General features: G+C 37.6%; 1 protein-coding gene across 5 annotated transcripts in view; it reads left to right on the forward strand.

The window, feature by feature from the left end:
* robo2 (roundabout, axon guidance receptor, homolog 2 (Drosophila)) overlaps window positions 1-16,262 on the forward strand; it is an 866,533-nt gene that overhangs the window by 164,199 nt on the left and 686,072 nt on the right. For 3 of the 5 annotated variants that reach the window (XM_073923225.1, XM_073923227.1, XM_073923231.1), the window contains exon 1: window positions 14,005-14,566. The exons of the other annotated variants lie outside the window; for them this stretch is intronic. In XM_073923225.1, the coding sequence (XP_073779326.1) occupies window positions 14,461-14,566 (106 nt within the window). In that variant the 5' untranslated portion in view covers window positions 14,005-14,460. Of the gene's footprint in view, window positions 1-14,004; window positions 14,567-16,262 lie in introns of those variants that run through there. 5 annotated transcript variants of the gene reach the window in all.

Here is a 16,262-nt window from a genome sequence, read left to right on the forward strand (position 1 = left end):
TAAACAATGTGGCAGTGTCTGGATAGTTCTTCCGGCTGCATCATGCAGGGATCTGGAGATATAGTCCATATTTTATTGTGCATTTGATGTCTTATTCATGCAGACTGGCTGGTGAAGCCATGCGGTGCCAGCTTTTTCAGTAAAAATCCTCTTTCAGGTATTCAGTTTTTTCTCCTTTCCTCCTGTAAGACGACACGCACAGAGGATATTGTTTTTGTGATGATACCAGGTGTCACAGCGAGCTCTGTTGACAAAGATTTGTGTGTTTATGGCATTAGGGTGTCAGGTGGTGGGGACAATCTCCGCTTTCTGTGTCTCACACACACCTTTTTTTCCAGTTTTACTAAATGTTGGACATTGAAAGGATGGATTATAATTAAGGCTGTCAGTTTAATGCATTAAATTACTCTGATTTATATTAAAAATGACGCAATCAATCAACTTTCGACCTGTACATAAATTGCCCTGTTATTAAATTGTCTTTCAATTTTCATCCTCATCTTTTGAATTAAAATCAGTGTGCTAGATCAATAATGCAGTTCTGTTTAACGTTTTGCAATTACAACAAATATATGTACTTCCAGAAGCGCTTATTGTTATGCTATTAAATGTTTTTTTTTTTTGACTGGCACTTTGGTTGTGCACATTTTAATCGACTTAAATTGCAGGATTTACAGATTTAATTTGGATGATTAATTGGCAGCCCATGTATTATTTAGACTTTTGTCCCCATTAATTGACATTTCCAACCGTAATTTCAGTTTCATCAGTCACTTTTTAAAGCAGCCTGCATGTCTCACATGGAACAAAGAGGACTAAGTTTTTTTAAAGGTATATTATTGGGACTTTTCTATGATCTATTTCTATTATTTATTACAATGATCTGCCAAATATGCAAAAAATAAAATAGCAATTTAATTAGAATTAATAATAATAATAATAATAATAATAATAATAATAATAATAATTATTATTATTATTATTATTATTATTATTATTATTATTATTATTAGCACAGAAAAAAATATTTTAGGGCTACTAATATTTTTTAAGTTTTCAGTTTTTAAATGATTATTATTTCTATTATTATTATTATTATTATTATTATTATCATATAAAGTATTTTACAGCTTCTCATATTTTAAATGTTTTCGTTTTTATAATAATAATAATAATAATAATAATAATAATAATAATAAATAATAATAATAATAATATTTGTTTCATTATAATAATAATAATAATAATAATAATAAGTATTATTATTATTATTATTATTATTATCATCATCATCAACAACAACAACAACAACAACAACAACAACAACAATAATAATAATAATAATAATAATAATAATATCATCATCATATCATCATATAAATATTTTTATAGCTGCTCATATTTTATATGTTTTCGTTTTTATAATAATAATAATAATAATAATAATAATAATAATAATAATATTAATAATAATAATAAAAATAATTTCAGTGTCTATTTTTACTGTGCAAATTATTTACAGGAAACTTGCACAATATTCAATTGTGTTTGTTTGTTGCAATAAATTACTTCATAAGATAAGCTTTATGATTACTAAAATACTCAATCAGTATAAAATGAAAATGGAAAAAAAGATAATCCAGAAAATAATAATAAAATGGATAGGTATATCTGATATTATTTTTATCCTATAAGAAGTAATCATATAATTGCTGCACCTCATGACCAAAACCAATGTGGACCAAAGCTCTTATTGTGAAAGTGTATGAAAGCCACTGTGTGTATATTGATTTACAAAACCCATTAAGACTGAACGAATCATTCAGGCTTGAGCAGTTCTGTTTCCTTCTGGGGACGGGTCATAGTTTGAATTTCAGTTTGGCCACATGCAACTTTTCCCGAAGCCCTTGGCTGATTTAAAAAAAAAAAAAACCCAAGCACTCAGTTTGCCAGTTTCATAGTGACTTACTGTATACAAATCGTTCATTGGTTGAATTATAATTCATAAGCCGGGCCACTCAAGGCTAATAATAGCCGTTGTCACAGCAGTTATTTCCTGTGTTGGAAGTTGCACGGCTCTGATTGCAGCAAATTGTAATTGGAATGTTAATTGTGAGCCAGATGGTAGCAATGCTAGATAATTATTAGTATTATTATTATTATTTCTGTACATGCAAAGGCAAACAAGCAAATGGGGTCTGGTGCGGATTTGCAAAGCACGCTTGTGCAAGAAGTGGGCACAGCGTTTCGATTACTGAGACAGAACTGAAAAATAGAGAACCCAGCTGAGAAACTGGTGACAAAAGAGCCAGGATATCAAGCTCTTTCCTTTGATGCTTTGCATGAACTATAGGAGGAACTTCCATTAAACTGTGAAGTGTTTTTTTTTTCAGTTCAACCATCATAAATGAAAGGCAACTTATTAGAATGTATAAATTACTTTCAACAGATCTTGGATAACCCCAAAAAAACTTCAGTCTTCATAGCAATTTTATGTACGGTACTGTTTATCATATTTTTGGATTCTTTATCTTTCATTTATTTATGTTTTGAATTGAATTTTGGGATATTCATCTGTCTTTCAACAACTTTTGATGTTGATATATATATATATATATATATATATATATATATATATATATATATATATATATATATATATATATATATATATAATTTTACATTTTTTTGCTGAGTGATACAGCAAAAAAAAAAATACAGCAAAAAAAATAAAAATAAAAATAATATATATATATATATATATATATATATATATATATATATATATATATATATATATATATATATATATAATTTTTTTTTTTTGCTGAGTGATACAGCAAAAAAAATAAAAAATATATATATATATATATACGTTTAATGTTTTACACCATTCGGTTTATTGAATATTTTTCTAAAATCCATTTAGAATTATTAGGATTTTTTTATTTATTTAAGAACTTTATTTTAATTTACTAACATTAGTAAGGCAAATAGTTTTAATCGTGTCTATTAATAATAATAATAATAATAGTAATAATATTAATAATAATATAATTATTATTTTTATTGGTATTATTATTATTATTATTATTATTATAATCCTTTACATTTATACAGTATAGCGCTTTTTTACACATTCAGATAGCTTTACACATTTTTTGGGGGGGGACCTCTTCAACCACTACCAGTGTAGCATCCACCTGGATGACATGACTGTAGCCATATTGCGCCAGACCGCACGCCACACACCAATTTTATGCACTCACACAAATGCTCCCAAATATATTTTGAGGTCGCGTAGATAAAATTTCAGGTGCATGTGACCAAAACAGTCACAATTTTGAGCCCTGTATGCTAAAAAATCTTTCAGATGGGGTGTTAGTGGCTGGGATGCACAAGAAAAGAAACCAAAAATTCACTTTGGTTACATCCTTGAATCCTTTATATTTACAATCTACTCACAGGTAAAATGACCTAAAGGATTCCACTAATAAAATAGAAGTGAAACTCAGAGCGTTGTCCACAGATTTGCTTGTGATGCTAATGTCACATCAATGTTGTTTAGCACTAACCTAAATCCACCTCTCACTAGTTTCCCATCATGGATATGGATTATTTGTGGCACAACCTTATTATTTTGAATGCAAGTTTTCCAAACCGGAAGTGATCCTATAATATGAAACGCAGTAGACACGTGGAAAAAGCTGGATATTGTGTCTGTTCTCTATGCCTGAAGCAGATTTCAAGACTAGACCTCGCTGTGATGAGACTCCCGCTCTCCCTTTAGTCAATCGTCTGTCTTTCATGTTTCAGCATTTTGCTCTAACGAACCCCGCCGCTACACACATGCTCTTTTGATAACCTACATTGGCTGCTCTTTGCTGAATGTCTGTGTGTAAATTTTTTAAGAGGTTTAGCCGTGCAGCGCCGGTGAGGCATTCCTGGCACCGCTGCCACCGTTGGCACTCTCCGCACTCCATTTCCCTGTATCTTTCCCTCTCCCTGTCCGTGTTTTGCCTTACCAAACTTCCTGTGCTTATCACAGCGCTGCACCCTGCTCCTGTTCGGACCGCGTTTATCCGTGGGGTTTTTGTCTGGGGGTGATAAGGCGTCAGGCTCACCCTTACATAGATCCAACGGCTCCTTCTCTCAGTGTTTGTCCCTTGACGTTCTCACACCACTCTTCCCACTTCTCCTCAGTCTATCTGTCATCCTCCACATGGCTCATCTTCTTCTCTTTTGTTCTCGAATGTTGAAATAAATAGGTTAAATGGGTTTGCGTAACACCTATCTACAAACTGTATTGACAAATAGACTCCTCAGGAGGCTTGACATTGATGACAAGAACTCTAAGAGGCATACATATTGTTTTGCTGTTCTTTAAGTTAATGTTACACCATAGTTAATGCCCATTACAGTCAAAACTAATAGCCCTCCAGCTCTTGCAGTTAACAAACACATCAACTTTAGTGTGTCTAATATCCTCCTGGGAGAAAGACTTAGGTGTTGAAATTACTGATGAACAATGGAAGATGGCCATTGAACAGATCCACAGATCATGTAATGTAATGTGTATTTATATAGCCCATTCATTGTGTATGGCCATGTACCAAAGTGCTTCACAATCATGAGGGGGGTCTCTCTACACCACCACCGGTGTGCAGCATCCACTTGGATGATGCGACCGCAGCCACAGGACAACGGCGCCAGTGCGCTCACCACACACCAGCTATTGGTGGAGTGGAGAGACAGTGATAGAGCCAATTCAGTGGATGATCATCATTAAAGTAATACACCATTTACATTGGTCCAAAGAAAAACTTTGTAAGATATTTCCAGAAGTGAACCCCACATGTGATCGATTTGGGCTAGAGCCAGCATCATGTTTTGGAGCTGCCCAAAATTATTATCTTACTGGAAAAATATTCTTCTAACATTCTCAAGAATATGCCATAAGCCGATAGATCCAGATCCCCTTATTCTAGTTCTAAGCATTACTGATTTTGAGAGAGCTAAAAACAGTACAGAACACAATATAGTTCCATTTGTCAGTCTACTTGCACGAAGGTTAATATTATTAATTGGAAACAGAAAGCTGCTCCTACAGTGCATGCAGCATACATCTAATGAGGGATGTAATGAAACGTTTGGAACTTGAAAATCAGATTTCCCCCCTAAAAAAGAACGACAAATTCGGTCAAATCTGGCAACTTTTTATAGATTATTGTAAAGACTTACATTAAATTCTACAGGAAATTTAAATTGAAAAGGGTCAGACTAATTTATATTAAAACTGAAGGTCAGTATTTTGTTTCTTTTTTTATTTATTTTACTTTAGGTTTTTTGTTTATTATTTATTTATTTTAGTTTTTGCATAATCTTCTCTTTTTATTGTTATTGAATTATTGTATTTATCTGTTATTATTATTTGATGTATGTATTGTTTGTATTTGGTCTCTTCTGGTCAGAGTTTGTAAGTCATTGTGTTTTAATGTTTAAAAATCAATAAAGAAAGTTATTTAAAAAAAGTAAAAATTATTAGCACTCTTGTTTATTTTTCAATAATTTCCCAAATTATGTTTAAGAGTACAAGGAATTTGTCACAGTATTTCCTGTAATATTTTTTCTTCTTAAGAAAAGGCCTTTTAAAAAAATTATTAAAAAAACATTTTTTTCCTTTCACAAAATAAATAAAATATGGCGAAGCAGTGGCACAGTGGGTAGTGCTGTCGCCTCACAGCAAGAAGGTCACTGGGTCGGTGGTTCGAGCCTCGGTTCAATTGTCGTTTCTGTGAGGAGTTTGCATGTTCTCCCTGCCTTCGCGTGGGTTTACTCCGGGTGCTCCGGTTTTCCCCACAGTCCAAAGACATGCGTTACAGGTGAATTGGGTAGGCTAAATTGTCCGTAGTGTGTGTGTTTTTGTATGTGAATGTGTGTGTGGATGTTTCCCAGACATGGGTTGCAGCTGGAAGGGCATCCGCTGCGTAAAAACTTGCTGGAAAAGTTGGCGGTACATTCCGCTGTGGCGACCCCGGATTCATAAAGGGACTAAGCCAACAAGAAAATGAATAAATGAAAATAGATAAAATCTTGGAGTTGAAGGTTTATAAGTTATATCATCTACATAACCTTATGATTATAATTAATTATAGGGTAAATTAATGCTAAAGAAAAAAAATAAACCTTTAATTTCAAGATCAAATTTAACAACTTCTGATTATAATTGCATCCAAGACTTTTATAATAACAATAGCATTAATATACATTAAACCATTTTATACAATTACAGTAAACGTAAACTTTAGACAAAGTAAACTCAAAAAGGAAACCTTTTTTAAGATTTATGTTAATTGTTTTTTTTTCAATAAACATGCATTCATCACATGTTGTATTTCATTCAAATAAATCGATGTAAACTTCACACTCGAGTTAATCGATAAAATATCTATATTTTTGGATTGTGAACAGAACGAACCATCGCTATACAATGACTAAGTAAACTTACTAACCTAGAAATCAATTATTAAAACTGTTGTTTAAAAATGTGTTGAACAAAATGTACTTTCCGTTAAACAGAAATTGAGGGAAAAATATACAGGGGAGCTAATAATTCAGAAGGGCTAATAATTCTGACTTTGACTGCATTTTAGCTTCACAGGAGCTCTTTCTTACAGGAGAAAGTTCACCTAAAAACTGAAAATAATTTAGGTTCATTTATTCACCTTCAGACAACCAGTAATATGGCTGTCAAAATTATCAAATTCCATGCCAATCGATACTGGAAAACAAAAATAGGTCTAGCTTTTCTACAAACTTTTTCAAAGCATTTTCTTGAGCATGTTCTTAAATGCTGCTGTTTGGCTGTTGTCTTCATGTGCTCAACAGAATTGACTGTGATTGACTCTGAAGGTCATCGCTTCACTATTGTTCACCAAGTGAAAACACAGATACAAGGATGCTGGAGCTTTTAAAAGCCTATTCAAAACCTTGAAACTGAAAACATCGAGCAAAAATTCAGTGTGAATGCCTAAATATTATCGCCAATAATAGTCTTGAGTGCATTCACAACAGTCTAAAGTCTGATCTTCCTGTTACACGTACTGTAGGTCACATATTATCAATCTGTGATTACAGAATGTATTAATATTTCACATGTAGATGTTTTCTTTTTATACAGGCAAGCAAGCAATTAAAGACTGTAAAAGTGAAATTAGTGCTTTTATAGAATTGTGGGTCCCAATATATATTAAGTGTCCCTAACTACTATGTACTTACATCAAAAAAATAATACAATGTACTTACTGTGTTTATAATGTATTTGAGAACACTTGTGGTGCTTTTGAGTTAGGATAGAGGTTGGGTTATGAACAGGTTTGGTGACATGGGTAGGTTTAAGGGTAGGTTAAGGTGTAAGGGATGGTCAACAGTGTATTTACAAATGTAATTACAAAAGTTAATTACAGATGTAATTACATACATGCATTTAATCAAGCATAAGTACACAGTAAATGCATGTATTTACACAATAAGTACATTGTAACAAACTATTAATTTCTATGCAAGTACATATTAGTTAAGGCCACTTAATATAAAGCGGGACCGAATTTTGCTTTCTATTTACTCCAAGTACACACAGTGAGATATTCTTTCTAAGTAATATATTTATATCTATAAAAATATTTTGAATAAATTAGCAGTATTTTTAGGGGGTGACATATCCTGAAGTTCTCTAGCACATTGAAACTGTGAAAATGAGTGGTTATTGAGATTATCCATCTTGTGCTTTTGGTAAGACAATAATTATCAACTTATGCAAATAAGCCTTCATTTATCAGACAATCGCTGTTCTTTTAAATCACAGAGCACAGTGAGAGATGCTTTCTGTTCGTAGGCTGTGGCATTGAGTTTGTCCTCACGTCACAAGGCCTTGGCTTTTTACAGCTTTGGCTTCGTCACCCTTCATGTTACGCTTTTTGTGAATACAATAGATTGAGATTTGATTGTGGAAAATGACATCAAATCATTCATGGTGTGCTCAGGCTGTCCTGAGGTGAGGAGTAAAGTGTGATGATGAACAAATGCACCTTATGTAATCTTTCCAGTGTTGCCAAGGGCTTGCGGTGCTGTAGTTTTCTGAGAAAGCCTTTTGAAGAGTCTCCACAGCTGTTCGCTGGCCTTCAGCTTTGCAGTTAAAGCCACACATGCACCAAACCTTATAGTTTTAAATCCATTTATGCTCAGTGGATGAGTGGAGGATACTGAGCTTATGTCAGGTTTTACTGCTGCCACAAACAAGTTTTGTCTTGGTTAAGGTGTTTCTTTTTGTGTGTCTCTCTCTCAGGATCAGATTTATCTGTCTTCATTCAGTTTTACAGCATATTTATATTAGGAACAGATGCTCTTTCTCAGTCAATGAGGCTGTAATTATACCACCGTCCTTCTTCTGATTTTTCAAGAGAGGTGATGAACCGAGTGGAAAATGCATGCTTTTCTGTGAATTGTAGTGTGTGTGTGTGTGTTTGAACATTTAAATATAGTTGCACATTTTGTGATCACACCCCTGTTTAAGACTGGGTGTAATTTCTCTGTATCAATTAGCCTTGTCCAATTAAAAATAATAGACAGATCAGGACGTAGACATTATGATGTATTAGAGATAAGATTAAGGAGTTTATTGGTTCTGGTTATGAGTCCTCTTAACGATTATGGTTCTTTAATGTTGCAATTAATTATTATTTTAACACCTTTGAGTAACCAACTCAATTTAGAATTGCCTGCAAAAATGCACTACCATTACACAATTATATGATTATCATAATTGATAAATTCATATATAAATAGCAATAATCTTATATTTACATTTTAAAGAGCCCATATTATACATGAAATAGGGTCATATCTTGGTTGTAAGGGTCTCCAACAACAGTTTAATATGCATGCAAGGTCAAAAAACACTTTCATGGTCTTATAATCTGCATTTATTTTTACCTAATTATCCCAGCGACTCCTGTATGAATCGTCCAGTGATTCATTTGTTCCCAAACCCCTCCTTAGCGCGAAGCTAATCTGCGCTGATTGGACCAATAACAGTCTGTTGCGATTGGTCGACTGCCTTCAGTCAGAGAGTGAAATGCCAAACAGCTAATCAGCAATTTAAAAGTAATCAGTTCATACACGCTCGATAGTGTAGGCGTGGATTTTAGCTGCCAGTGGGTCAATGTAAATACAGACTATGGACTTGAAAATACAGACGACTAACTATTTTATTGAGCAAAAACTCCAAAAACAGTTGAGGAGATCTCCTAGCTTCTCACTCTGCTCTTTTCACAGACACACACACACACATATTGGACACACACACACACGCACTTAACCCTGCTCGACAACGCGCGCACACACACACACACACACCTCCGGACGACAGCTCGCGCACACGCACACACAGACACACACACTACTCCTCGTCCACGGAGCTCCCTTAACAAAGCAGCGCGCGTCGCGTTTTTAACGTGGCTTTGCACGCGATAAGAGAATATAGCCAGTTAACCTGATACAGTACACGCGGTTACAAGTAACAAATCACAACTAAATACATTTGCAAGCTAGAGTCAACGAGGCAACTTTAATCGCACGTACTTACACTTGAGAAATGGAGGAAGAAAAATCCATCCTGACGTCCATCAGTAAGTTACTCTTTACTGATCCTTCCTTTAACAAACGCTGATGAAGTATTCTTTGTAGCATGTAGTTTCCAGTAGTTTCCAACTGCTTGGCTATAATGCTGAGGTTTCATCTTTGGGTAGAGACTCAATATATCCATCTGCAGTGTGACTTCAATCGACCGGCATGTTTGTGTGTGTGTGTGTTTGTGGGTGTGTGTGTGTGTGTGTGTGTCTGGGTTTCTGCGTCAGAGGGCGGGGCCTCAGGTTTGAAATCTCCCGGGTTTGCGCGTGCACGTGAATAACTTGGTTTCGTTCGTACGTCATGGCGAAACACCTAATGAATCGGTATCAAGGCGACTCGTTTGAAGCACTATGAGTCGACTCTTTTATAGATGAATTAACAGTTTTAAACACTGTACACTAACAGATTTAAGCCTTAGCTGGATTTTTTACTTCACTTAGAGCTGTGTTACACACTACATGGAGGGGAATTTTCAAAAACGCATAATATGGGCTCTTTAAGTGATTAGATTCAGTTGGTGAATCCATTAAGCGTGTTCATTTATGTTTTTCATATTTATTTTTTTGTTGTTGTTGCATTGCACTGTTGCTTTGGAGAAATGATTGTGTCCAATTGAGCCTGGTTTCTCTCAGGTTTTTTTTTCCCCTTCACTTTCGTCAGTTGGTTTAGTTTGTTTCTTGCCACTGTCACCACTGGCTTGCTTGGTTTGGGACTTGTGGAGCTGCCCATCGAAGGATTTGCTCTACAGTTTTTGGACTTTCAGCTGTGAAATTTAAACCACACTGAACTGAACTAAAACTGAACTGAACTGAACTGACACAGTTTCAATTCACTACAACTTCTACGTTAAGATGCTTTGACACAATCTATGTTGTAAAAGCACTATAGAAATAAGGATGAATTGAATTGGAGTTAAGGAAAATATTCTTAAATGTAAAGGATAATGTCATGACAGATCATTTACAATCATACTTGCAATATTGTCTCTAAAAATGTTTTTAAACACATGACATTGACCAGGCAACATGATGAGCAGAATCACTCCTAAATTGGTTTTATGTACTATAAGTGAATCTGTCTCCTTTAGTATTGCATAAGATGTTGGTTAGTCTCGCACTGTGTATATTATATATGAGGCTGGCAAGTACACGTGTGACATTAATCAGCCAGTATCCAATAATGGTTGCCAGATTAAAAATTCAAATAAAGATTATGCAGTATATGTGATTTATGTCAGATTGTGTGTCCACAAATAAGAAAAGCAAATGTAAATGGAATATGGAGTCACGTTTGAATTTTGATTGCAATATTCACACCCCAGGCTCACTGTTGGTGCATACCCCTACATACATTTCTGCATATCGAGAAATACGTCCCAGGAGATACGTGTTTTGCAGTTTTTGTTTTCGAGAATTCGCCAGAGGCCGCTGTGTACACTTTTTCAGGTCTCTGGTTTATTTATCTCACCAGTGACATTCGTATCTGCTCTTCTCGTGTAAATCCACTATAGGCCGCTGCTGACTGACTGACTGACAGATCGACTGACCCACTCTCCACCTACCCTAAACTCAAACTATAGTGTTTACAAAAGCACCAAATACCCACCACCTTCCTGAACCCAACCAACAGTGTTTTCAAAAGCAATCCAGAAAAAGAAAAGCCCACATGGGTGCCTACTTTTTATTTTATTTTATTTTGTAATAATTTTTTACCTTTATTTGAACAGGACAGTACAGAGAATTGACAGGAAAGCATGGGGAGCAGAGAGAAAGGGAGGGATCGGCAAAGGACCGCGAGGCAAAATCGAACTCGGGTCGCCGTGAGCACCGGAGTGCATGTGTCGACGCACTAACCACTACACCACTGGCGCCAACTATGGGCACCTACTTTCCACCACGTTTTCAGATCTCCTCACATTCTCACCCTGTTATTTACTAGTTTATTTGAGCTTTTTTTAGTAGTAGTAGTAGTAGTAGTAGTAAAAACTTTATTGTCCTTGACAGGAGATTTGTTATGGGCATCGCCATATTGCTGCAGACACTCACTAAAACAAGCAATAAAAAACAATAGAAAATACAACAATTACAAAATTTATAGTGCTAATTAAGATATACTCTTATTAAATAAACCCACTGACACAGATACAAAGAATTTCTTATAGCGGTTTAACCTACACTGTGGGACTCTATATCTTCTACCAGAGGGGAACCAGTTCGTACTGGGGAAACAAAAAATGAGTTGGATCCTTTACAATCCTATCCACCTGATTGAGGACACAGTTCTCATATAAAACTTGAGGATTAAAATATTTATTGTGCCCGACAATTTTCCATGCTGTCTTTAAGAGATGCATCAGTTTAGATTTACACTGAACAGATAGGTTGCCAAACCACACTGTAATGCCATACCTGACAATGCTTTCAAGAACTGCTTTATAAAACAGCATCATGAGCTTCTTGTTGACTCCAAAAAGACGCAACCTCCGTAAAATATACAATCTCTGGTGTAAACATGATGTTTTACCTCCTTTTGGGAGCCGTTCTTTGTTGGACTCAAACCCGACGTTCCATTCAACTCCTATTCGCGTGTCAAGTCCACCAGTGTATGCGGTGAGACACTGGGCAAACTGGTAACAGCAGTAAAGCTGTCCACATGGAGGTAAGTGGTTAGCTGGTAGTGCGAAACAAAACAGAAGCCGTCGGCAGCGACAAACCATCCTGTAGAGTTCATTTTAAAGACAAAATACAGTCATACATAGCTCTGGCTGCGTAATTCGCGGTATAATTGGGTAAAAAAGCAACAACATCCATGTCAGAGTCAATTGTTCCTGAATTGAGCAGCACAGATTTTGTGCTTTGCTTTGTTGTTGCCTGCAACCAGCAAGAACAACCCAATAGCGCTGCTTTGTTTGCTTAATGTCTTTATATTATTTTATGGAGCTCAGGCTTTCCGTCTCTCATCACATTCAATCGAGACAGCAAATTTGCAACTCAGCTAAAGCAATTTCTTTTGCCGTGGTACTGTAGATTCGGTGGAAGCACAGCAACTGAATTGAAGTGTAGAGAACACTGTCAATTTTTATCAGTCTTGTCACTGCATCTGCATCGGCAGAATAATGACAGACATTCCAAATCCTTCAACCAAGCAAAATGTCTTTAAATCATTTACAGTACTTTTTTTTTGTCAATATAAAATGGTTTTTGAATAAGAACTGTTTCCCAAAGCTAGTGTGTATATTTGTAGCTGTTAGAGGAAGCAGTAAATGCTCCATACTGTTTGCGTAATATTACAGTTGTGTCCCTCAAGCACGGGGAGCTGAAATGCTTAGTCGCTGACATTTAAAAGCAGCAGCCAAAGAGAAACTTCTTTTGCCTCTCAGGGAATCATTTAGGCATCAAGTTTCTTCATACTCGAGCAGGCATGATGAGAAATGTTCTTCAGGATGTGCAAAGCAGTAAGATTGAGTGCCGTATTTATTCTTTATCTAAGGTTTGACTGTGATGGAAGGGCGCCATCGAAATATGCATATCTCTGTTCATATTGCAAAGAGCCTATACTTCAAGGCATTTTGAATGACACAAATGCAGCCAATCAAATGATTTACAGATGCGCTGCTGCGGTTGAAAGAAGAAGGTCATCTAGCGCTCATCATAAATCGAGACTTATTCGTGTAGATAACAGGAAATGTTTTCATATGTCATTGTTTGCTGTAACTGTCAGCCGAGCCGTCACTAATAGCTCTGCTGCCGCTACAGACGTTATTTATGCGCGCTATATGAATCCAAATGATGATAAATCTCATGCATGTCTTGCACAGCCTAAAACCCAGTGAGTGTTCACCCTGTGACAGCAGCTTGGCAAAAATAACAGTGTTTAGCGTAAGCGTTTTGCATGTGTGTGTGCTGGAGAGTTTCAGGCAGTGTTCATTTGCATGAGCCCCCTGAGGACGTTTAATGCTACTAACTTTCCCCAAGCCGAGAACCAGCATGTTTAGGCAAACCTGCTGACTATTGCAATGTCCAACATCACTCCTTCTCTTATCTCCCAGAGTCTCTCTCTTGCTCTACCTCGCTCTCTTTCTCTCGCTCTCTCACGCTGAGAGTTGAAGCAGAGAGTGTTATTAGTCTTTAAAGAGCTTCTGCTGCTGTTATGATCAGAGCTCCAGGATTAGCGCTGCTGTCACCACATTGCATCTCTCTGCCGTCCTGCCCTTGCTCTCCCTCTCTCCTGGCGCATCCCTTGTGACCCACGGTGCATGTTACGCTGTTACTTCCTCCCCACCTCCTTCCTCTCTCTGGAAACTCCTGCACGCCGACGAGCACTCGCGTTCTGCTAAAACAAGCAGAAGATTCTCACTGTGGACTGGGACAGATCCACTACTGCGGGGAACTGTTAGGAGCGGTGGCAGCAGCAAGAGGGAGTACGCGTGTGTGTGTGTGTGCATGCATCCGTGCGCGTATTTGGAGGGTAGACAGAGCTGCGCTGTGCTTCTCTCTCGCTCATTCTCTCTCTCTCGGATGATGAAGGATCTGGATCGCTTATGATGGAGCTTGACTGAGAAGCGGCTCTCACTCTCACACGTGTGCTCTTAGACGGGCAGAGCTCGGGAGCTCTCGGCAGCGTGGCGGAGGCAGACACACACTCCTCACTTGCATCTGGACGGTGACCGATGACAGGACGTACAAGCCAGATTCCGCGCGCCCCTCGTGCTCCGGCGAGCATACACACGGGCAGGTGAAGGACCTTCACCTTTCGACCCCGAGACCTCTGGAGATGTTCCTCCTCTCTCCTGTGAGACTCACTTTATTTCTGTTGGTCTTCCTGGATGTTCCTCATCCGTCCCTTCAGGGCAGGAATAAGGGCAGATGGAACAAGGGGGGTAAGTTTCAGCAAGACTTTTTTTACCTTGTTGTGCTCTGTTGCCGGCTGGATTGATCTGAGAGTGCTCTGAGGTTTAAATCTAATGAATGACCCTTGTGGAAAACTTTCGTTACTCTTCTGAGTTGTTTCATTGTCATACATTTGACTTTAACTTTTCTAAAGTTGGTATGCTTGTATTTGTCTTCCTTGAAGGGTGTAGATTGAAGAGCTGTCCAACTTCATGGATGACATTGCTGTCATGCACCGAGATAAAGTCCCCTCAGCAGTATGTTTCCCCATTACGTGTGCAGATGCTACTCAGCTAAAAGCTTGCCCACCGCACTGATAGAATTTCACTTCCTCTGCGCTCCTCTGTCAGAGGTTATTGGGCTTCGAGAGAAGCTGTCCAAGTAGACAGCGAGGGAAGACAAACCCCTTGAGAATTTGGAGTCTTTTTGACCATGTGGGGGGGAAATGCTGATTCTGTTCGCAGTGATATCTATGCCAGTGTGCTAAACCGTAACCCTTGTTCCCAGTGCTGTGATTGTGGTATAAAGTCCTGTTTTACCAGGCTGTGGAGGAGTGTTAATAATTCAAAGCAGACCCCCATTCTATGGGAGAACTGCTCTCCCCCTTCTCAGGCAGCATCTAATCCCTTTTGTGGGATTAACAGGAGAGCCGTAATCTTAGTGAATGCTCCTGGCGAAGACTCACTGTTGCTCATCCGAAGTCCATGGGTGTCGCAAGCGCTACAGACTCTTGTCTTCAAAGATCTGCCAGTCCTTTGGCGAATGAATCTCCCCTGTAACCGCTCTGTGGTGGCTGTTCCTCAGCTCCCCTGTTGTATCGGCACGTTCGACTCCAGACCGCGTTCCTACACATGCCTGCATTTTTGCCCGTTCAGATTGTTTCATGCAGAGAAGGAGCTGGTGGGTGTATTCTTCTGGTTTAGCAGGTGTCAGATGGACTTCAAAGCTGACTCACATCTTGAGCGCTATCTGGTTGAAAGGTCATAAATCTGACTCAAGGGTTAGTCAGACAGATTTATACTCGTGTTCATATTATGTGTTAGTTAGACAAGGTTTTAAAGAGAGGGTTCAATCAGAATTGCACATTTTGGCATCGTTAGCATACTCATCGGCATCTCTTTTTGACTTTCTATGTGGAATAATGTCCAGGCTGCTTTTCTCTAATTATAGCCAGTGTCATCTTTTAATTTTAGAGGGGGGAATAAGCAGCTTAGACTTCATAATAGATAACTCCTTTTACATTTTAGACAAGAAAAAAGCCATACGTGTTTGGAATGACATGAGTATGATTAAAGAACCTGTTTTTTGAGGTTAACTAAACCTTAAAGGGATAGTTCGCCCAAAACTGAAAATTGTCATTATTTACCCATCATTCTTCTTCTTTGGCCTTAGTCCCGTATGGCTGCTGGGTCGGCTCTTTGGAGCCATTTTAGACTTCTCCATATGATAATGACATATTTTTTTTTACACATTCTGGCCGGCCTGTCATCTGGGCCTGTCACCCTCATACACACATACACTACGGACAATTTAGCCTACCCAATTCACCTGCAGCATGTCTTTGGACTGTGGGGGAAACCGGAGCACGCGAACATGCAAACTTCTCACAGAAATGCCAACTGAGCTGAGCAAACCAGCAACCCAGCGACCTTTTTGCTGTGACTACCTACTGCGCCACTGTTTCAC

The sequence above is a fragment of the Danio rerio genome, chromosome 15 (assembly GCF_049306965.1).
Source record: "Danio rerio strain Tuebingen ecotype United States chromosome 15, GRCz12tu, whole genome shotgun sequence".
Classification (NCBI taxonomy): Eukaryota; Metazoa; Chordata; class Actinopteri; order Cypriniformes; family Danionidae; genus Danio; species Danio rerio.